At 36.8% G+C, this 25339-nt stretch overlaps 2 protein-coding genes across 2 annotated transcripts; both read right to left on the bottom strand.

Moving 5' to 3' along the window:
• Positions 1 to 1548: 1548 nt before the first annotated feature.
• MS3_00000627 (uncharacterized protein) lies at positions 1549 to 4763 on the bottom strand. Its single transcript, XM_051208324.1, has one exon. It carries the CDS (start codon positions 2810 to 2812, stop codon positions 2489 to 2491), a length of 324 nt encoding a protein of 107 aa, XP_051065758.1. The 5' UTR covers positions 2813 to 4763; the 3' UTR covers positions 1549 to 2488.
• Positions 4764 to 4991: 228 nt separating this feature from the next.
• Positions 4992 to 24175, bottom strand: MS3_00008780 (uncharacterized protein). The gene is made up of 3 exons (XM_051217124.1): positions 22567 to 24175; positions 8968 to 9179; positions 4992 to 5793 (listed from the first exon to the last, which is right to left on the bottom strand). Exons 1-3 carry the CDS (start codon positions 23483 to 23485, stop codon positions 5650 to 5652), a joined length of 1275 nt encoding a protein of 424 aa, XP_051065757.1. The 5' UTR covers positions 23486 to 24175; the 3' UTR covers positions 4992 to 5649.
• Between the last annotated feature and the right edge of the window lie 1164 nt (positions 24176 to 25339).

Raw genomic sequence — 25339 nt, 5'->3', positions numbered from 1 at the left:
AATAACAAAACAAGACCAATGGAGAATGAAATCCAGTGGACCAGTACTCCCTCGATTCTACGGCAGGCCCAAAATACACAAACCGAACATTCCACTACGTCCAATAGTAGCACTCCCCGGAACGCCAACGTACAATTTGTCAAAAGAAATTTCACGAATACTGAGACATCTAGTAGATTCAGCCAAACACTCCATCAAATCCCCAACACAATTCTTGGACCAAATTAGGGACATTCAAATCAACAACGACGAACTCATGATATCCTTCGACGTAACTGCACTGTTCACTTCAATTGAACCACAGTTAGCAAAAAAACTATATCCCTACTACTCAACAACGACACAAATCTCACCAAATACACGACGCTTCAAATTCAAAGTCTACTGGAGCTCATCGATTTATGCCTAACAACATATTTTCAATTCAACAACAAAATCTACAAACAAACAAAAGGGACACCAATGGGATCACCAATATCAGGACTGATCGCAGAAGCAGTGATGCAAAGACTAGAAGCCACGATATTACCAGTGATCAAGCCAAAATTTGGATTCGCTACGTAGACGACACCTTCGTCATCGTCAAAAAGGATGAACTGGAAAACACATACAAACTGATCAACAACGTTTTCAATGACATCAAGTTCACAATGGAACAGGAGTCAAACAACCAACTAGCATTTTTGGATATATTGATCACTAGAACTGATACAGGAAAACTGGAAACTCAAGTATATAGGAAACCAACCCATACAGATCAAATTCTCAACTACAACAGCAACAACCCAAGGGCTCACAAAATCAACTGCGTACACACATTGTTCAAGAGGGCGAGGACACACTGCAGCACACTGGCAGCACGAAGAAATGAAGAGAAATACCTGAAGGACATATTTCAAAAGAACGGCTACCCAATCAACTTTATCAAAAAGCACCAACGGCACACAGCATCACAACCCAAGTCAGGCACAAAAATCAGTAAAAGGATCACCCTACCGTACATACAAGGAATATCAGAAACTGCAACGAGACTGCTGAAAACCTTCGGGATAGGTGTGACACACAAACCAACAAAATCACTACAATCAATCTTATGCAAACCAAAAGATGAAATAACAAAGGAGAACAAATCAAACATTATCTACAAAATAAACTGTACCAACTGCGACAAACACTACATCGGACAAAGCGGACGTCCCCTCCACCTACGCCTACATGAACATCAATTAGCAGTCAAACGCCATGATATTTCTTCACTTATTTCAATACACGTGGATAACTACGGACACTCATTCGATTGGGAAAATGTAGAAATCTTAGACAGAGGAAACTCCAAAAACACCAGAGAATTTCTAGAAGCCTGGCACTCAGGTCAATCAGCAATCAACAAACATATTGAAATCAATCCAATTTATCAACCAATCAGGAAAACCATGCATAAATATGGGAACAAAAATCAAACCAATGGGAGACACAACCAAAACAAAGAAGTAAACAATGATAAATTTAAGGTCAACAAGAACCAATCAACATCGATGTGCGCAGAACAAGCTGTGAAACACATATGGAGAAATTCAAACACTTCACTTCTATCTGAAGTTTGTGCTGATGATGTCGTTCAGAAGAACGATGAAAGCTCCACGACCAAACCATCCAGCTCAGAGAACAAAACTCCATCAAAATCATCCACCTGAGCTACAAATCTTCTCCACGATCTCACTTTTTCCCTTGTGTATATTGAGGCGCACCTATGCAGAGGCTGATGCTACACGTGCGTTTGTTAATTTGTATGGTACAGAAGAGCTAGGTCATGTGTAATGTCCAAACCCCACATCGGATTCATGCTTTCCATTGTATTCCGTACTTTTCCTCAGATGTCGAGGTCTTCATAATGCGGTCAACCACCGGAAGAAGGCGAAAGGGGGAGAGTAAGTAGCCTTGTATGACACCGGTCCTTACTTGAAATGCATCTGTCAACTGTCCTTCAATCACTACTTTGCATTGTAGCGCGTCCTATAAATTCCTTATGACGTTGACAATCTCAGGTACACCATAGTGTCAAACAAGGTTTCATAGTGTCATCCTATCCATGCTGTCAAATGCTTTCTCTTGGTCAATGAGTTCGATGTTTAGTGATAAATTCCATTCAATTGACTACTCAACGATCATCCGTAGTGTCGCTATTTGGGCTGTGCACGACCTATCCTTACGGAATCCAGCCTATTGATCTCAACGTTGGGCGTCTACTGAGTCTTTCATCTGGTTCGGCAACGCTATGTTGAATACTTTTCCTGGTACTGACAGTAGTGTGATGCCTCTGTAGTTCTCACGTTTACTCAGATCTCCTTTCTTTAGTATCTTGATGTGGTGTCCTTCTTTCGACTCTGTCTGTGGCACTTATTCCTCCTCCCAAATCTTCTTGAATAGAGTGTGAAGCATGATTGAAGTTGCTTCTATGTCTGAAGCCAATGCTTCGCCTAGTATGTTGTCAGGTCCTGCTGTTTCCCAGCTCTTGATTTGTCTGATGGCCATCCTGATTTCTTCCGTCATTGGTGGAGTGACATCTATTGAAAGGTCTGTGGGTGCTGCTTCGATTTTCCTTCATTTCCATACCAATAACTGTCTGTTCTCGTTCTCTTCTCTTCAATCTTCTTAACCTTCTGCCTCCAGGTATTGCATCTTCAATTGATGATACATACAACTTATATCTGTCGACATCAGCAACACATACCGCACTAGGACTAAACATTGTTCGGCGAGACGATGATCTATGAATGAGCTTTGTACTTCGGTGCGAAATCAATTGATTCATATGGCTAAGTAGAATGTTTGCATTATGTCTGATGTTAGTTTGTGATGACAACACTAACTCTAATTACTAACCCCAACTTTTGAATTGTAATTTTGATTCCGCACAACAATTTATAACCCTCTTTAGACCCTAGTTAGTAGGTGAATTTTCTCATAGGCACTTTGGCTCCACTTAAAGTTTATCCATAAATTAGAATCTCATTTATTATTCACTAAATTGTAACCTATATCACACCTATTGATTACATAATCAATCCAATACATTTGTAGTAAGCCCATACCACTACTGTATTACTTATCTGCTCACTGTAATTTAGACACTTGATCCACCATGTAATCTATTCTCCCATTGATTGTAATACACAGTCAATCAATAATTTATCCATATTTCATTAACACTCAAAAAATATGCATGGATTTTCAACACTCACACACACACACACATACACTCTTGGTTTCCCTGTGTGCTTGCTTCGTGTACGCTTGCGGATTTTACCAATCTTTAGTAATAAACTATCTCTATAACTGGTGTTCAGGCTTTTGAATAATTTCGAGTAAATCCATAATTGTACTAGGAGTTTTAGCCTACCTTAAATACTCAGTTAACGAAATACTATTTGTTGGAGTCAGACATAGAGGATACTAGCGTCTACACATTACAAATTTACTGACATTACATAGGATATAGTATACAGGAAATACTTCAGATATATATGTCAATGCAAAAAAACCATTAACTCTCTCTCTTCCACACACACACACACAAACAAAGTGATAATGGTAATAATAATTATTATTATTATGGATATCGGATCAGCGGTCTAGAGGTTAGGCGTTCGTGCATGAGGCCGATAGGTCCCGAGTTCGAATCTTGTGAAACGGGATCGTGCATGCACACTGTTGAGAAGTCTCATACTAGGACGAAACGGCCATTCAATGCTTCCATGATGATCTAGCTTCAATCGACCCATGAATTCAACTATTAAATTACTATTATATCCACAAAACCCCTCTCTGATTATAATCATCATATGTTCATTAGTGACAGTCTCCAATAAGTATTTCTTGGAGTTCTAGTGTGTTATGTTCGTTAACTTCAATGCTACTACTGATTCGTCTTACTCGGAAAGGAACGAAGAATCAAGGATTCAGAGACTCGATAGGCTATACTAATCCGTTGTCCCCGACTCAGCTAACTTGATCCAGAAGTCTTGGTAAGATGTTAAAAGTGTATTCTACAGACAACCAGAAGATACCAGGTTCATCAAGCACACAAATCAAGCATATTTATACAAAATATATATAATCGATATTGCCATGGAAGTTTTTAAACATTTAATCGATAAGTTCGTCAATCGACTATGTGCGTGGGTGGTAAGAAATACCCAAGCATACATCTGCATACAAGCTCCACAAAGATAAAATTACAAAATATGAGTTTTGGGGATCTAACGTCCCCAACATAGTGAGAAATCATGATCAGTAGAGTTCAACCGAGTCTGTTGTGAGATAGTAACTCACTGAAGACAGTAGTGAACGGTGGATCAATTTCGTGGATTAATTGAAGTTATACATTATAACCGTTACAATACCGGCCAGCTCAGTAGTTTAGAGGTCAAGTATTCACTCAAGAGACCGGATGTCCTAAGTTCAGATTGTAGATGTGCACTTCTGTGGAGTCCCATACTAATATGAAACCGTCATCCAGTGCTTCCATGTTTTCCATAGTGATCTTACTTCAATCAACACATGAATTCAACAATTAAATTGATATAAGTTATTAATATCAGATGGGTTTTGTGGAAATTGTAGTAATTTCAATGGTTAAGATCATGAGTCAGTTGAAGCTAGACCACCATGGAAAACCTGGAAGCACTGGATGGTCGTTTCGTCCTATTGTGGGACTCCTCAGCAGTGCGCATCCACGACCTCGCCCCCTACGAGTTTCGAACCCAGGACCTAGTGGTTTCGCGCATGAGCACTTAACCACTAGACCACTGAGCCGGCATCCAACGGTGTTAATGTCCTGGGTTCGGATCTCACCGGGGGCGAGGTCGTGGATGAGCACTGCTGAGGAGTCCCGTACTAGAACGAAACGGCCGTCCAGTGCTTCCAGGTTTTTCCATGGTGGTCTAGCTTCAATTGACTCATGATCTTAACCATTGAAATATAAGTTATTGTTTACTTTTTAAAATAAATATATTTATATATAATTATAGTTTAATCATTTAATTGTTTTACTTCATTACTCATAGAATGAATGCATGCATCAAATTACTAATTAATTATTTGTTTGTTTTTTTGAATTTTCTCTTTAAAATATATATATCATTATTCAATAAATAAGCTTTTAATAGAATGAATTAAAACAAACATGGAAAAAAAAGAGAGGGAAATATTCTGAATTCAAATTTATACGCTACATTTTTTTTAAAACAAAAAAAAAGATAATCCATTGAATATATAGAAAGATGATGAACTTGTTACTAGGCAATATCGTTTATAATTGCTTGTCTTAATCTATTCCATTATTCCAAATGAATGTGTACTGTAACCATTGAAGATAGTGATCAAGAATAATAAATGAGCTCTGCTCTCTCTCTCTCCATCCCTCTCTCTGTCTCTCCCTACGTATATATATATATATATTAAAACAACTATTATTGATTTATAGATAGTTGAAAGAAAAGAAAAAGAAAAAAGAAAAAACAAACAAACAACAAAGCAATCAATATTTGAGAGAATATAATTATGTAATCGAATAAATCATTCTATAATATTTTATATGATAATATTGATTATTGATTAAGTTGATTAATTGATTGATTGATTGGTTGTTTATCTAGCTTCTGTAGGACGTGATATAACTGGACCAAAAAACATTCTATATGGACTATGTGGATCTTCACTAAGAAAAAATTCATTCCATGCTGTAAGAAATTCATCACTACTAATTTTACCATCTTTATCACTATCCAATATCTATCATTGTAGATAATTAGAAAAGAAAAAAAAAGAAAAGGAGAAAAAAATGATTCAATGAGAAAATATTTGACATTTTATCAAGATAACATACTTACTTACTTACTTAGATACTTATTTACGCCTGTTACGCCTGGTGGAGGAGTATATGCTGTCAAGCAGCATTGTCCATCCAATCCTGTCTTGAGCAGTCTTATCCAATTCTTTCCAGTTGTTATTCATTCTTTTCATATTTGATTCTATTTTGTGACATAAAGTGTTCTTTGGCTTTCCTCTTTTCTGATTCACTTCAGGATTCGAAGTAGGATAATATGAACTTATTCATGGGATTGATGTATTTTAGGTGACTTATGTATGTGTCACTTAATATCACAGTAAGTGAAAGTATTACAGATGTATAGGGATTGTGGAGATAATTAAGTTTTTGATTGAGATCATGGATTGCCGTAACCAGTGAAGCTAATCCGTTTCGGGTAGAGACAGTTATCTACCTCAGTACAATGGAAGATGGTCGCGCAATTTCGTGGATTGGTTGATGTTATACACTAACACCATTCAATACTGGCTCAGTTGTCCAGTAGGATAAGCGTTCGAGCGCAAGACTGGAGGCCCTAGGTTCGGATCCGTGGGCGTGATCGTGGATGCACACTTCTGAGGAGTTACGGAAAGATTGTCACTGGCTCCTATTATGAGCCATGTCTGATAACGTCTCTAGCCACTGTGTTGCATCATCTCTAGGAACCCAACCAGGGAGTCGTGAAGGATCAACTGAAGCCAATCCTGTTCAGCTTTATTTCAATAACACGACACCATGTCATACACTAACCACCTCTCCCATTTTTCCAACCAGTCCCAGAGTCGACGAATAATGTACGATGTGGAATTCTCTGCGATGACATTCGTAGAATATGTCCAATCCACTGAAGTCGATGTTTCAAGATAGTGACACCAATTGGATTATCGTCTCTGCACCTGAACACACGATGCCGAACCTCTGCATTACTAACATGGTATTGTCACTGGATGTTAGTAATCCTTCGGAGACAACGATGATTAAACACAGGGAGTCATCTAACATCTTCAACTCGGAGAGTTCAGGTCTCACTAGCATAGAGTAAAACTGCTCTCATCGACGCGTTGTAGATCCGACCTTTTACAGCCAAACTAACAACAAGAAGGCGCCTATGATAGTCAAGAGTGGTATAATCCGCTCTGGCTTTCACTGTATGTGTATTGATCTCATCACTCACGCCATCACTAGCACTTACTCGGTTACCCAGATACATGAACTTCTGGACTACATCTATCCGCTCACTACCCAGGGTGAGTTCAGGTTCAAGAGCCTGTCAATCTTGTATAAGTACTTTGCACTTCAAATGTGCAAACCACATACCATACCTACGGACACTGACTACTAACTTATTAAGTGGGGATTTCATGGCATGGGTACCATCACACAGTAAGACAATATCATCCGCATACTCTAGGTTGAGTTTTTCTCCGGTCAACAGATTCACACCACCATTACTTACATGGTGAGTTTGGGCAACCCTGCCTAACTCCAGTGTTTGAATGAAACAATAAAGAGAGGTGGTTGTATGCCCTCACTCTCCCTGAGGTAATGATAACTACAACTGAACGTAAATATTGGCAATATTTGGTCTTTAAAATGCTTGAAATCAAAAAGTTATCTACTATCTAACTAAAAAATGAATTTAATTTGATGCTTAAGCTAAACTACAAAAACATCCCTGCTGCTGGTGCAAATTATTTTTAATTTCTTAATATGATATAATGCATAGTCAAAAGTGCTTCGTGAAGCTAGACAGTATTCTCCTACTCTAACCCCCACCTTACATTCCAACCCCAAGTTTTGTGAAGGTAAAGGTGACAGTGTATTGCATCAAAGATGATGTCAGTTCGTAATGAATACTCTAACCCTTATTTTTAAACTCATCTCAAAAGTCCAGCTTAACACTTAATACTTAACCATTTTGCATAACTGATATCAATTGTTGATAATAACTTTATTGGGTGATAACCCTAACTCACAACACTAGCCCGACTTCTAATATGCATAACTTAATGTTTTTCTTCTATTGCAAAAAAATAAATTTAACATATAAGGTTGATGATTTAGATCAAATCTATTATTCCAATATTATCATATTACTTTTTAGTAGACTGCTAGGTCCTCAGGTCCGAATCCGGTAAGGCGGGGTTGTGGATGCGCACTGCCGAGGAGTCCCGCAATAGGACGAAACGGCCGTCCAGTGCTTCCAGGTTTTCCATGGTGGTCTAACTTCAATTGACTTATGATCTCAACTATTGTTATTACTTTTGTTGGTAAATGTTTCGTAACTAGGTAGCGCTTCTTGACTAGTTGATAGATCATTAGTTTATCATACTCTTATCGACATATTTATACCGAGTTGTTGAACACCTACTACTTTAAGTTATGTCTACTGATTTTAAATGTTATATGGTATTCAAAAAAAAGATCTCAAAAATTTTGATTAACCAATATCTATTTGAATTCAAAAGTCAATTGAAGCTAGACCACCATGGAAAACGTCGAAGCACTGGACAGCCATTTCGTCCTAGTATGGGATTCCACAACACTGCCCATCCACGATCCCGCCCTCTGGATTCGAACCTGGGACCTATCGGTCTTTCAGGTTTACATGGTTGTTTAGCTTCAATTGACTCATGAATTCAACTATTAAATTACTATTATATCCACAAAACCCCTCTCTGATTATAATCATCATATGCTCATTAGTGACGGCCTCCAATAGGTATTTCCTGGAGTTCTAGTGAGAAATCATGACCGGTGTAGTTCAATCGAGTCTGTTGTGAAATAGTAACTCACTGAAGACAATGGTGGGTGGTGGCTCAATTTCGTGGATTAGTTGAAGTTGTACATTATTACCGTTACAAAGCCAGTCGGTTCAGTAGTGTAGAGATTAAGTCACGGGTTCGAGTCTCACGATGCGGTATCGTGGATATGCACTCCTGAGGGGTTCCGTACTAGGAGGAAACGGTTTTCCAATGCTTCCATGCTTTACATGATGGTCTAGCTTCAATCGACTCATGAATTCATCTACTAACTGTACTATAGTATCCACGAAGCTCCTCTCTAATTATAATATTTAATTCTTAATTTAAACTTACTTTAAACATTCCTTCAGCTTCATCTCGTCCAACATGCCATGCTTCTTGTAATATACGATACGATGCTTGTGATATAAAACCGCTATTATCAATTTCTATAGCTTTAAAAAATGTCCATCCGAATTGATCAATTTCATGACGATATTCACCATTGATCATTTCTCTCATATTGTGTACAAATTCAATTTCACGAATTTCATCTAAATGTTCCCCTGAAACAAACAAAAAATGTAAATATAATCACAAAACTATGAATTATTGGTTATTGAATAGTAGTTATCAATGCTATCCTTCTCAAGTTTTTATCTGTTGATATGCCATGTATTCACTAGTCTAATTGAAATATTCTCGTTGTATCATCTTCTACTGTCATAATGACCCTCAAATGCCCTGGTACGGCCGAGAATAGGGAAAGTCAGCTCTCCCTCTCGAAATACTCTCACATCGCCATGTGCATACAACCAATGACAGAGAAGTCTTACTCACTGCCTTTTCGCGGCATCGATCGATGTTAGACCACCATTAAAAACCTGGAAGCACTGGATGGCCATTTCGTTCTAGTATGTGACTCCTCAGTAGTGGGCACCCACGATCCCGCACGTGGTATATATATATATATATATATATATATATCAAACAAAACAGTCGCACAGTATTGTGGATTGATTGAAATTATATTTGTACAACATTGGATGTCAACTCAGTTGTCTGAAGATTAGACGTTAACGTACCGTGCCGATGATTTTGGGTTCGTAGATGTGCACGACTGACGGGTCCCATACTAGGACGAAACGGCTAATCAGTGCTTCCAGGTTTTTGATATCTAACTGAATTAGATCGGTTCACGATTTCAATAGAAGACTAAGTGTGTCAGCTATTGTCTCGATCTTCATATTTAATGGTGCAGTATTGCGGTGTATGTTGCTTTTGTTTGTAGTTAATGTTATATCTAGAAGGCTGTTCTTGACATACCGCGTATAACGTGAGCACTAAAACACCAGGACCCTTCCAAGTCGCAGTGAGAAGACAGAAGACTAATGAAGAGAATATTATTCCCAAACAGTGCCAATTATAGTACAAAATTGTCAGGTACTTATAGTTTTTAGTAAGAAAGAAATCATCATTACAGTCCTCCAATCCGCATACAGGGGTTTATTAGCACTGTCCAATCGGGAAGCTACATGTAGGAATTCTGGAATATTCTTCCAAAAGGTGATTGGATGGAATATCTTTGGCTCCTTGTAAGCCTCCTACAGCTTCCTCGAGTTCACCCGTGGTCCGTCGTCACAGTTAAAAATAGTATGTAACACCAGTCAGGGAAGTGAAATGTCTGCGAATAGCAGGTTGAGAAGATTGAAATAAAGAGAAGAGAGAAAGAAACCGGAAACAATCAAGGCAAAAACAGGAATGAAGGGACAATAAAGCTTGTAATTCAAAGTTGTGTAAATGATTTGTTTGATATATGATTTTCACACTTTACTAAATCACTGTGTGATTATGCTTCCAGGTTTTCAACGGTGGTCTAACATCGATCAATCCATGTTCTCGATTAATAAGTCAGTAATCTCCACAACCCCATATTGATCATTGTACAATGAATTGGTGTTTCTCATCTGACTATACGTTCACTACAGTATTACTGCTTACTTATAATTAACCTGACTATGTGTTTCCTTCCACAGATGTGAGGACGGTCCACGGGTGAACTCGATGAAGCTCTAAGAAGCTCAGGAAGAGAAGAAGATATTCCATCCAACCATATTTTGGAAGAATATTTCAGAATCCTTATGTGTAGCTTCCTTATTGGATAAATGCTAATAACCCCCTGTATGCAGATTGCAGGACTATGATGATGTTTTCATTTACTTGACAGTTTTGTACCATAATTGGCATTGTTTGGAATAACGTTCCTTTTACTTCTCTTCTGTTTTTTTCATTTGAGACCTAGTGGGTTATAGCATTCGAGTTGCTCAAGTTATACGTGGTATATTATGAATCTAATCTCTAGATATAACAACTGACGACGAAGACCGGATTCGAACTCACGTGGGGAAACCCTGAATGGGGTTAATTCATCTTCACTTATACCAGTCTTAATGTTTCTTATATCCGAGCGAAGATTAAACCATGAGTAACTTCTGAGACCTATTAATTGACTAATATTATCTATAAATTCTTATGGTATGACTATTCAACAATTAGATTATGTAAATTTATATTCCTCTTATTATAAGCTTCATTTTGACCTATAATTTATTATTGTACGATATACTGTTCTTAAGCTATGTTCAGTTCATTGACTACTGCCTACCACGTTCACAGGCACTTTTTGGCTTCATTGTGTACAAATGTTATTTCCTATTTTATGGTGCGTTGCGGTCTGTTTGGTTGATATATGAATCCAGTATGTCTGAGATAAATTATTCGCATAGTGGAAGCTGGTGTTGGTGTTCTGGACTCAAGTGGACGGGCTAGGCGGACATAGGACCAATGAGGACACCAGACTGTTCATACCGATCGAATGTCATTGGTTTGGCATAGTGTGAAGATTGTATAAGTCGTAGTTTGATTGGTGGATAAATCACGTCATAAAAAGCCGGACATGAAGTCACAACAATGGTGTTATTTTCACGTTGATTTCAACATAACAATCAGCGATGATCAGATATGTCAACAGATATGTCTGAATTATTTCAACGGATGTTCTTTTAGATACAGGCAAATAAGTAGAATATCAGAAACTATTCCATAGTGAACTGATTATTTAAAGAAATTGTTTATTGCGTAATTATTATTAGAAATTGTAATTCCCTCTTTGTGATGTAACTGATGGAATTGATGAAATATTATTATGTAAGGTTTTTGAGTTATTATGTTTTGATTAGTCATTGGGTGAACACGGAGCTGAATGTAATAATTTGCGATATTGTATCCGACTATTATTGGCTAATATTTAAGTTATTATTGGTTAAAATAAAAGTCCTGCGTCGGTGAGAGCAGTTTTACTCTATGCTAGTGAGACCTGAACTCTCCGAGTTGAGGATGTTTGACGACTCCCTGTGTTTAATCATCGTTGTCTCCGAAGGATTACTAACATCCAGTGACAATACCATGTTAGTAATGCAGAGGTTCAACATCGTGTGTTCAGGTGCAGAGACGATAATCCAATTGGTGTCACTATCTTGAAACATCGAATTCGGTGGATTGGACATATTCTACGAATGTCATCGCAGAGAATTCCACATCGTACATTATTCGTCGACTCTGGGACTGGTTGGAAAAATGGGAGAGGTGGTTAGTGTATGACATGGTGTCGTGTTATTGAAATAAAGCTGAACAGGATTGGCTTCAGTTGATCCTTCACGACTCCCTGGTTGGGTTCCTAGAGATGATGCAACACAGTGGCTAGAGACGTTATCAGACATGATTCAGAATAGAAGCCAGTGGCGATCCTGCTGTAACCTTCTTTTACTTTCTTCATAAAAAGTGACCGTAACTTGTTTAACTGAAAGAATTCTTTCTGGTTGTACCTTTCTATTTCCCCCATTATTGTTATTATTATAATTTCACTGCCATACATTAATTTGTGGTCGTTATTGTTCTGTTTTTCTTTTCACACTCACCTTACATTCTTTATCTCTTCCCATTCTCATTATTATTGTGTAGAGCTTATGTATTTGGTGTTCTCTTGTACCAATATTTATGTGTTCAAATAAATAAATAAATAAAACATTAATGGTCTCTACAATCTACCAGGCGCTATATTAGAATATAACAGGGGAATTTATAACATTTTTATGTTATTTAACAATCTTGAAACTTCATGAAAGATGCCTAACTAACAAATTCAATGTTTTATGGTGGGCGTACCACTCATATCGACAGATATAAGTAGTATGTAACAGTAATTGAAAGTGAAATGTCTGGCAGCAGAAGGTTAAGAAGATCAAAGAAAAAAGAATGGGAACAGAGGATGTTTGATGTAGAAACGAAAGAACACTGAAGTATGAGACGATTGATTGACATTTTGCAAATGAAGCATTTACTGTATGATTCTCGGATTTTAGTAAGATTCTGTATTTAGCAGTCATTTATAAACATCTGTAAATGTTGATGAACACTAATGGATTCATGAAATCTCTTTACATTCCTGAAAACATAAATGGTTTATGAATTCCATGATAATCACTTTTTGTTTCACTAACGGATAGAGAAAGATGCGAAGGGTGGAGTTTTGTTCTCTGAACTAGATGGTTTGGTTATGGAGCTTTCATTGTTCTTCCAAACGACATCATCAGCACAAACTTCTGATAGAAGTGAAGTGTTCCAATTTCTTCATGACTAAATCATCCAGCTCAGAGAATAAAACTCCACCTGAATACAAATCTTCTCCACCATTTCAAGGATGAGAAAAAGAACCATACAAACTATCGTCATGATACCTCTCGAATACTTGTTTGATAAAATTGTAACCTTTAACGTTTGATTAAGCTATCTTATTCAAAAGTGGTAATTTGCCTAAATGAGTCCCATACGACATTGAACATAACGAGTATTGATATGTGGCATATCATACTTTAGATGGTGGTTGGAGGTAGTCGACAGGAAACCCTGGAACCGGGTTTCGTGCTACTTCGCACTCATCAGCAAGGTGTACCTCTAATCTCGAGGGAACTGGTGCTCTCTGGTGGATTCTGTCCTGTGTCACCCAGCTTCACAGTCAGAGACGTTACCACTGAGCTATCCGGGCCGCGACCGACCTCCTGTAGGACTGAGATGTAATCACAATTGATTGATCACTGGGTGGTGATCAATGTCATGTGTGTCAAGTCCTTATTTAGTGCAGATCGATTGTCGACTACCTCCAACCACCATTTAATCTCAATATATAATGCGCTCAGTGTCGAGTCACCTAGACTGGTGGCCACATTGCAACATGGTCGATACCATTCTATCTGCACTAAATAAGGACTTGACACACATGACATTGATCACCACCCAGTGATCAATCAGTTGTGGCATATCATTCTTTCAATAGCAACAATCTATCAAAATAATATTTTCTCTATGGGATGTTTTTCTAATTTGTTAACGTCCATATTTTCCTGTTACTTTTGTATATGAATATAATTGATCGATTGCAGTCCTAAATATCAATGGGAAGATTCAATTAAGCAATACCAAGTGAATTTAAACTTCGCTCTATTGCACAAGCAAGTGGCTATCAGGACTTAGTAGCCAAGTGGATAACGCATTGGCATTTGAAACGAACGATACTGGGTTCGAGCCCCGGAATGAACATCAACAGGTACATCCAGTTGACGAGTCCCAAATAGGACGAAACGCGAGTCCTGAATTCCATCTTTGCTTATAAAGCTTGTGACTTCAGGTAATATCGAGGCAGTCTGCACAGGATGCATATATGCCAATAAGAGACGAATCAGTTGCAATCCTGAACATCAATGGAAAGATACAAGCAAAGAACAGCAAGTGAATTAAGGATGAAACGCATGTTTTGAATTCTACTACTAGCCACTAAGGGAAATGATCCGCTCACGATCCACATACGACAAAACAAACTGGTCAATTAAAGTTTTTTATATCAATAATGGGATCATTCAAACTTTTAAAAGTAATATTCATTCTCACTAGACAATTTTATGATTATCAGTTATGGCATTGTGTGATTAGTGAGTTTTTGATTGATATCACGAACAGATCACTGTTAGACCACCACTAAAAAGCTAGAACCACTAAATGACCATTTCGTCTTAGTATGAAAGATAGTTGCACAATTTCGTGGATTGGTTGGACATAAACATTAACACTGTTGGATGTCGGCCGGTCCATTGATCTAGAGGTTAAGCGTTCGCGCGTGAGACCAAAAGTATTGGGTTTGGATTGTTGAAGAGTCTCATACTAGGATGAAATGGTCATCTAGTACTTCCAGGTTTTCAATGGTTATCTAACATCAATCGATTCATGATCTCAATCAAAAATCTTATGATTATCTGTTTCCTACAGTTTAGTGTATAACACATTGGAACTTTAAGTGAAATGTTCTAGGTCTGATCCTCAGTGTATGGAAACCAACACTAAAGCAGAAGTATATTCAATTCATAAGTTCTAACTAGGATAAAAACACATGTTTTCTATCTCCCTTTTTTCTTTGGATTCCATTTCTAGTTACTATCCAATTTTATTAGAACATGGATCCTTCTTACTGTGAATACTGTTCAGTTATAACTACTTATTAATTATGAAATAAAGATAGTTATTACCATAGGTCATTTGATTATAGACATTCATATATTAAAGGAATAACCTAGATTGTGTAATAATTATATAGTAATTAATTGTAATACCATTTCGATAGTCATTAATCAAAATACATAAAATGCCTAGATTACATAAACCAATTCAGAGAGAAGAAAAAGAAAAGAAAAAAAAGAACAAAATACCTCTTGTATTCATAAATAGAAATGCTAAATACGATGACCTAATTCAAATGAAGATAGTAATTTCAGTAGTATGTACTGCTCTTGTTTAAAAACAAAGTTTTATATCCGGATAGAGAAGAAGTGAATGGTAATTGTTAGAATGGACTGTTATTACAATTGATTGATCACTGGATGGTGATCAATATTTAGTGCAGATCGAATGGTATCGACCATGTTGCAATGTGGCCACCAGTCTAGGTGACTCGACACTGAGCGCATTATATATTGAGATTAAATGGTGGTTGGAGGTAGTCGACAATCGATCTGCACTAAATAAGGACTTGACACACATGACATTGATCACCACCCAGTGATCAATCAATTGTGATTACATCTCAGTCCTACAGGAGGTCGGTCGCGGCCCGGATAGCTCAGTGGTAACGTCTCTGACTGTGAAGCTGGGTGACACAGGACAGAATCCACCAGAGAGCACCAGTTCCCTCGAGATTAGAGGTACACCTTGCTGATGAGTGCGAAGTAGCACGAAACCCGGTTCCAGGGTTTCCTGTCGACAACTTCCAACCACCATCAAATGGACTGTTATTGTATATATTCTGATTACATAACCATATTATTATTGTGGTGTCGGTTACTATGTTAAGCCCATATAACTTGTTCTAGCTTCCGGACAGGGTAATCTACTCAACCATCTTTTTTTGATCTTGTTAATTATTCACTTATCCAATCTTGACTGCTTTTTATATGAGCGCATATGTGTGTGCATTTATTATCTTATCACATATTTGTAACTTCTTTCTATCCGACTATAAATATAGATTAACGCTTGATTAAAACAGGTTGGCTTACAGTCCTTCTCCACTGTGTGCCGTTTCACTTCACTTTCTTCTCATTGCTTCCTTCGATTCGTCGCTCTGATTGCCTGCCCAGATCAATAACTATACAAAATATATGTATTCGGGAATTCATTCTCGTATTTCATTCCGTTATTCACTAATGAACTCTGCCTAAAGCCCCTCTTGGGCTACTGCCGGTCCCAAGCCCGGATAAAGGAAGAGGGTTAGGCATGGGGTTAGCAACCCCATCCCATAGAAAACTAACTCGCTAAAAACACGGATTAAGTCGATAATTATATACGAGGATAGCCAGTATTTATATTTTTTGACAATAATCATTCATGCGATCTGACTGCAATCACATATAAGGTCACTAACATGGTGAGCTCGTCAACAACATTGTCCGGTCGAATTGACGTCAAAATGAAGGGCCCCACTAAAGTATAAAAATCTATCTTCCTTTTATTATAAACTTTATTGTGATCTATAGACTATTATTATATGACCTACTATTCTTAAGTTATGCCCAGTATATTGGCTACAGTCTTCTACACTCACAGCCACTTTTTGGCTTGATCTTGTCTAACTGTTATTTACTACTTTATGGTATGATATGGTCTGGTTTGTTTGTATATAAACCCAGTATGTCTGGAATATATATGATTCACATAACGGCGGCTGATATTTACGTCCTGTACTGAACCCTCTGGATTAGGCAAAAAGCTACTATCTCAAAGGATCAGTAGGAACTCTATGTTGCTCGTACAAGTTTGTGTGCCATTGATCTGGTTGTATAGGTCGATGTCTCTAATTGGAGATATTATTTCGTGATATATTAACAGTTACAAAGTGGATAATTCATTAGGATTTGAAGCGAGCAATACTGAATTAGAGTCTCGAAAAAGAACAACCACTCTGAGATGTAGGTACATCCAATAGAGGAGCCCAAAATGGGACAAAAATTTTGTCATGGATTTCTCTGTTAATCATATTCCATTTATCCTAATGTAAACTTCTATCATAACAAATACATGGACGTAATCTGCACAGAACATACGTATACTAACCAAAAACTAATTAAAATTCATCCAAAATATCAACAACGGGATAATTCAGACCATTACTGATATGATGGGATCAGAAAGTGAAATTACATTCTTTTACTCATTATAATTCTCATTCAACATTACATCCGTGTCCTAATTCAATGTGATAACTATGCAGTGTAGTATTTGTTTTTTTTATCCCAGTGTGATATTTTGCTCGGTAAATGTCAGTCACTCAGCACCAACGTAGAACTTCGTACGTACATACGTACTTACATTAGTCCAAGTTGCCATACTACATTAGCACAGAGATACAACTGTCAATTCAAATCCCGTAGTGATATAGGTAATAAAAGTATAAGAAGTAATCGGAAAGATTAGGGTTTGTAGATGCTATTCTACAAATATAGTACAGGGAAATAAATTTTGGAGGAGAAAAAAAGGAATATAAATAATTGAGATTAGAATTTGGGAGAATACAAAGAGTGAATGCACCTGAGCACACCATTGCAAACGATTTTGAGCCATGTCATTCAACGTCTCTAACCATCGGTTGATATCGTCTCGCGGATCCCAACCAGATAGTTTACACCTACCAACATGGCTCAGTCTACTTGTCAGTGACTTCATGGATTTGTGGCATGTTTTGGTCCTTATCCGTTAAAACATTAATTTATTTGAGTTTGATGTTTGTTCAAGATTCAATATTCTTGTATTCAATGAACATGGACTATGCTCAACATGACACACAGTATGTAATTTGTTATAACTCTGGGTATTTCTTATTAGTGTGTACAATCGAACCTGAGATACCTAGACTCTTAGCTTGGGATACTATTACTAAGCTGTTCGTACCATGAACAACCAACTGTAGAGCTGAGATATTCACATTTATTGGTCACTGGGCAGTAATCAATACAATGATTATCCAATCCTTTAGTATTGGTTGTATTCTATCGATTAAGGTACAACTCGTCCACTAATCTAAGTGACTAGACACCACATGGACTATGTTTTTTTTATATTAGATATTTGAAGATAATCGGATGCTGATTCTTGTCTTTGCGAATCTGTTAATAAGGCACTACTGCATTGATAACATATTATTAGCTTACTTTTTCTCATTACAGACGTTATTCACAAATACTTAGTACCAAATATTGTATCCATTAGTGAGTTAATTCGAGGACACTATTCGGCTTGGCTGTAAAGAGGTTGAAATAGGTTTGTATGAAGCTCAAACACAAGTCATTCGACTAAAAAGAAATATGCATTCAAAATCATTCACAAAGTAAATAGGAGGTTGACAAAGGTAGTTATATTCCATCCTCTTAGCATTGCTGAAGCAAGTGCTAACTACTTGGAAAAATCAGAACTATGTGTCTAGAAAAAACTAGTACAACCTCATGTTCCACCGTGGTCTTAATCTCTCGCAATCTTTTTTCTCTTTTTTTTCTTTCTCACAGCCATCTGCTTCCCTTCTACTTTCAATTCTGAAGACCTCTTATCCCCCCCCAACAATTGATTTGTTCCTATCCCTATGATTCTCTTGACGACAATTCCTCTAAATTTCAACATTTTATCTTGTCATACTGAACCTTATCTTCTCAACTATAATTCTGTATCTACCTTTATAATGAGTAATTGAATTCTCAACAACCGTATTATTATTATCAGAATGGGTTTTGTGGAGATTTTTAGAAATTTCACTGGTTGTAATTAATTCCGTTATTCACTAACGAACTCTGCGCACTGCTGCGGAGTCCCATACTAGGACGAAACGGAGGTCCAGTGCTTCCAAATTTTCCATGGTGGTCTAGCTTCAATTGACTCATGATTTCAACCAGTGAAATTACTAAAAATCTCCACAAAACTCATTCTTATAATAACACCCACCTGCTCACTAGTGACTGACTTCAGGAGACACTCCTGGAGTTCTAGTGAGAAGTCGTTACCAGTGAAGTTCAACCAGGTCTGTTGTGAGATAGGAACTCACTGAAGACAATGGTGTACGGTGGCGCAACTTCGTGGATTGGTTGAAGTTATACATTAACACCATTGGATGCCGGCTCAGTGGTCTAGTTGGTTAAGCGCCTGGTGCGAGACTGGTAGGTCCTGGGTTTAAACCTCGCGGGGTGCAGGATCGTGGACGTGCACTGCTGAGGAGTCCCATACTAGGACGAAACGGCCGTCCAGTGCTTCCAGGTTTTCCATGGTGGTCTAGCTTCAGTTGACTCATGATTTTAACCAGTGAAACCGTATTATTATTAGTTCCTTCTTTACTTATTTTACCTCATTTTTATTATGTTTAGTAAAATTTTATTTTCAGAATTATTGTTATGAACAAAGACGAATATGGGCAACCAATCATGAAAATGGCCACCAGAATGAACTGAATTAACTCTTGTGTAATAACCATGAAGTAGGGTATAGGGATATTGTCCATAATGAGAATTGATGCTCTACAGTTAAACTATTCAGCTCAGAGGACTAAACAATACCGAAACCAACTACCTAAGATCTAAACTTTTCTCCATCATTCTAATGATTAGTATGTACATTTAAATATTAGAGCTTATTTAAACGTTTGAGTTACATATTTTCCAGATGCTAAAATAATATGTTTATCAAAAGAGGATTTTGTGGAGATTTTAGTAATTTTCACTGATCGAAATCATGAATCAACTGGTGCTAGACGACCTTGGAAAACCTGGAGGCACTGGACGACCTTTTCATTCTAGTATGAAACTCCTCAGCAGTGAGCATCCACGATCCCGCCCACGGGATTCAAATCTAGGACTAAATGAATAATTGAAAATGATCAATGTTGAGGAGGGGAGGTATTTTTGAGGGAATCATTATTTATATTCTTTAAATATATGGGATCGGATGCGTCGGGTAGTATTGTGGTGTGTGCTACTTATATTGACATAAATAGTAGATGACGTTAGTCGTGAACAGAAGGTTTGGCAGTAGAGGGACAAGAAGATCGAACAGTAAAGAATGGAACAGGATGCAATTGGTATGGAAATGCAAGAACAATGAAGTCTGAGTCATTTTGAGACAATCGGTGGACATTTTGCAAACTAACCATTTACTTTATGGTTGTTAGATTTTATTAACAAGTCCTGTAAGCTTGTGTTAAATAAATTCGACTGGTGTTCTTGTTCACTACAGTATCAGTCCCCTCAAGATTACAGGTACGACTTTCTGACGAGTGCCAAGTAGCACGAAACCTAGGTCTAAGGTTTCCTGTTGACCACCTCCACCTACGATCTTATCTCAACATAGTATATACAATGTCGAGTCACCTAGACTAGTGGCCACATTGCAACTTGGACTACAGGATTCGATCTGCACTAAGAAGGACCTGATACACATAACATCGATCACCACCCACTGATTAATCAGTTGTAAATAGGTAAACTTTTTGTTGTTGACACTATCAACCTCATGAAATACTATAAAATAAACGTTGAAACTGAAATTTAATATCACGTGACGTTAGAATTTCTATACATTACCGTTAGTAAGAAATAACTCCCCACTGGGGAACTTAAATCTGTCCTCACCACCAACAACAATAAACAAATGGATTGAAATACAATTTGTAGTTAAGAGATTTCCTGACATCAGTAAAATAAAAGCTAAATATTTATATTAAATTATATTCTGAAGGTGGTCTTCGGTACGAATTCTTTACAATTGAGGCTGTATCGAAAACCAGAAGTGACTGAATAGGTGTTTTATTCCAGCACGAGACTGACCTACAATGCATAGTCACAATCTTATTACGAATCCAGGAACCATTCTCAAGTCATCAGCTGATGAACCATGACTTCAAGAACTCATACAAGAATGAAAGAGGCTATCCATTGACCCCTGTATTTCAGTAGTATCTCAAATAAGAAAATACCAGAATAAGTCGTCTTGGGGAAACTAGTAAGTATTAAATAATCTGAAACTATATAGAAGTAAGGTGTGCAAAAAATAATAATAATAATAATAATGCCAAAGATTGGTGTATTCCAAAGACTTAACATATAAAACGTCATTAGTATCCGTAATCATTATTGTTTCCTTGGATAGCTCTTTTGTTCTAGTGTAAAACTTTTCAATATTCAGTACCACTTCAGAAATCGAACCCAAGTTGTTCAGATCTCACAGCATAATTTACATTTTTATTTATTTATTTATTTGAACATATAAATATATTTGTACAAAGGGGCACCAAATACATATGGGCTATACAAGTCACTTGATTTGTATGTGGGCTGTGATACTATCTGGGTACCCAAAGCAAAGCAGATGGTATTCTTAATGCTCACACCGCAAAGCCTTTGACCTAAAGGTCTGATCCACAAAGTAGTGGAACAACGTAAAGAGATGCAGTCCCATAGTAGCAAGTGACCAACAATTGGTTCATACACCATTTGTTCCTTCAGGATCTTGGAGCCCATGTGCACCATTGGTTTAGAATGAGGCTTTTCCAACTCCTCTAGATGGATTCTCCATATCCATTAACCCAATTAAAGCGTCGGACATTCACTTTTCATCATCTCAATTTCATAAACAACCGTCTGGCCACAAGGAGGCCGTATCTCCTCATTTCTGCAGCAATTTGGAAGACTCTCTCGGTCTCTCACATTGTACGAGTATTCCATGTACCTAAATAAATAGATGCTTTGGTTTTCAGAAGGGGCATCAGCCTCGCGACTTCCGAAGGAACTCGGTTTTCATCATGAGGCGTCATAGTTCTTCTAAATGAAGACCTTCTGACTCCTAGGGCAGAGTTTTTTTTAACAACGTTGTTTTCTACGGGATGGGGTCGCTAACCCCATCCCCAACCCTCCTCCTTTATCCGGGTTTGGGACTGGCAGTAGCTCACGGTGGGACTCCAGGCGGAGTTCCACAAGAAGGTAGTGAGTAGGATTTCTTTGTCAGTTTCCGTATACGCATAGACATATGAGAGTATTTCAAGAAGGAGAGCTGACTCTCTTCACTCTCAGTCGTACTAGGATATTTAAGGGGGTAAGTACTGTCCGGACCCAACGTTGCTTACCTACAGTGATTAGACAAGAACCGATGTTTTTAAACTTTATATGGTTACCAACCAACTGGTATAATCGAACCCATATTATCCAAATCCGTTAGTTCATTTGTATCTAGGACGATTGTTCAATCAATAATATAACATATTGATCAGAGATCAAATTTAAAAACACACAACAACAACACCAAAAATTAATAAATACTTACCATTTTTATCTATAGCCAAAAATTTCACCCATATATTTAACATAGCCCGCATTACAGCATCAGCACGTCGTCTATCTAAATGTGCACGTTGTATTAAAAATTGTCCAATTTGTAATAAATCATGACATTTTAATTTCATTGTTTCATTTATATCTAAACGTCTATACATTGTACGTATTTTACCTTCCCATACAGGACCACAATCTATAGTACCATAATCTTCAGCACGTTTATAATTAATTAATGGTCCCCATAATTTTATTATATTACTATTTATATTATCTGACATAAAATAATCAATAAAAATTTTTTGAAAATTTTCTTTATTTAATTTATTATTTTTATCACTATAGTAACGAAATATAAATTCACAATCTTTTGGTATTGATTTCCATGCAATCATTAATGTTTGAAATTCTGTACTTGTTATATAATTATCATCATCTTGATCCATAGCAACAAATAATGGTATAATAAATTTTTCATTAAAATATTGATAAAAATCATTATGAAATGCTTTTAATAAATTATCAATAAATGTATTTTCATTAATATTAATTGTAGTTGCTAATTGCCTAGATACATGAGTACATAAAACTTGATACCATAAATAAACTAATGTTTTAACTAATTCATCATATTTATATGATAACATTTTAGGATAAATATTAAAAATTGTTGTACCAATATCTAATAAATCATCAATCATTAAATAACCATGTCCACATGAATCAAGACGTCGAAATAATGTACGCATTTTACGTAACCATATTGGACTACCAGTTACTTCAGGTAAATCAGTTGTCATTCTGTTGTTGTTGTTGTTGTAACTGTGCTTAAATGGACTGTGAAACTTTGAAGATGAATCGAATATATATATATATATATATATATTCAAGTATTTATAAAGATTATCCATAATGAAAAAGGATATAGATAGAAACCAATTAAATGAAAAGTAATAGTTACCACCTACGCATATCTCCCGCTAAAATTTAATATTCAAGAAAATTAATACTTGCATGTACGCACACATACCTTTAATTCTCACATACACACACACGCGCACACGCATGCACGTACATACAAAAGATGAATCAATAAAATTTGTACGTTGGATACTATTTTAACTTCTTCTTCTTTCTTTCTTTTCATTATTATATGAAATCGAAATGTTCCATTGAATATAACAGTATGTCATGTTGAATATTCTTCACTGCTAGCCACTATCCATCTTTGCCAATAATAATGCTTGTAAATTAAGGCAATATCGAGGCAATACGCACAGTATGCACATATGCCAATAAGAGATTGATCAATTTCAGTCCTAAAAAACATCAATGGGAAGATTCAAGTAAAACAATATCAAGTGAATTATTCTTCAATGAATGTTGAAACTTTAATTTGAAACTATTGAAACAACATGAAGTTTAGTGAATTCCTTAGTGTGTGTGTGTGTGGGTGTGTGGGTGTGTCTGTATAATCATGTTGATTATGTAAAAAAGAAAAAAAGAAAAGAAAAGAGAAAAGGTACTGTGAAATTATAGTGAAGGGATAGTTAGATATTTGTGTGTGAAAACTAGTCATTTGTTGAATTTAGTTTTCTGTTCCCTTTTTTTAAATGAAAATAAAAAGGGATTTACACAAATTGATTTCCGTTATTGTGTAACTTTAAAGATACGAGATATTTTGAAAAATAAGGAAAAGTTGTATAACTCTAATGTAGAATTCTTTGAAACACCAAAAATTATCGTCTTGGTAACTATCCGTCTAACTTCAGTTAGTTCGAATAATTGACATTAATTGGTAACAATGATGATTGTTTCATTATAGATATGGTTAACTTCACCCCACCCTACCCCCCGTCTTCTTCGTTATAACATTTCAAAAGAAGTAAATTCGCTTGGTATTGATTGTTTGAATCTTCATATTGATGTTTAGGACTGCAATTGATCAGTCTTTTATTGGCATATATACATACCGTGTGCATTGCTTCAATTAGCCTTAATACACAAGCATTATAAGCAAAGATAGATAGTGGTTAGCAGTGAAATTCAGGACTCACGTTTCAACTTATTTGCGACTCGTCAGCTGGATGTACCTGTATCTCAGAGTTGATGATCACTCTGGGGCTCGAAATCAGTACTGTTCGCTTCAAACGCTATCGCGTTACCAATTTAGCTACTGATTCCTGATAGTCATCTTTGTTTATAATGCTTGTGAATTAAGGCAATATCGAGGCAATACGCACAATACGCACATATGCCAATAAGAGACTAATCAATTGCAGTCCTAAAAATCAAGGGAAATATTGAAGTAAACAATACCAAGTGAATTTCAACTTCACTCCATTGCACAAGTATGTGGCTAACAGGAATCAGTAGCTAAAATGGTAACGCGTTGGCGTTTGAGACGAGCAGTGCTGATTTCGAGCCCCAGAGTTATCATCAACTCTGAGATGAAGGTGCATCCAGCTGACGAGTCCCAAATAGGATGAAATGCGCATCCTGAATTCCACTGTTAGCCACCATCCATCTTTGCATTTAAAAAAAAACGTTGAGAATTCAACCCTGAGTTAGGTACTGATGAATTCATTTTCATTATTGTTTGTTTCAGTGAATTGTAGGAAATAGTTCACAACGAATTTTCATTTCGGTTAGAAGAAAAAAACAAGTATATATCAGTTTTTGTGAATGCCAACTGTTCAATATTTTACTAACCACAACACTAAACCGAACTATCTATATTCAGTAGTAATGACTTTATCTGTGAC

This window comes from Schistosoma haematobium, chromosome 6, assembly GCF_000699445.3.
Source record: "Schistosoma haematobium chromosome 6, whole genome shotgun sequence".
NCBI lineage: Eukaryota > Metazoa > Platyhelminthes > Trematoda > Strigeidida > Schistosomatidae > Schistosoma > Schistosoma haematobium.
Note: the sequence above shows the minus strand (reverse complement) of the source record. Positions and strands in the feature narration are given on the sequence as shown.

Bases quoted from the DNA above. Each gene is read 5' to 3' on its own strand.
- MS3_00000627 (XM_051208324.1), bottom strand. From the start codon at position 2,812: ATGAATCAATTGATTTCGCACCGAAGTACAAAGCTCATTCATAGATCA.
- MS3_00008780 (XM_051217124.1), bottom strand. From the start codon at position 23,485: ATGGATAATCTTTATAAATACTTGAATATATATATATATATATATATA. The intron at 9,180-22,566 runs GTAAGTATTTAT...TGTTTGTTTCAG, and splicing joins TTTGGCTATAGATAAAAATG to GGGAACATTTAGATGAAATT. The intron at 5,794-8,967 runs GTAAGTTTAAAT...CTACAATGATAG, and splicing joins AAGCTGAAGGAATGTTTAAA to ATATTGGATAGTGATAAAGA.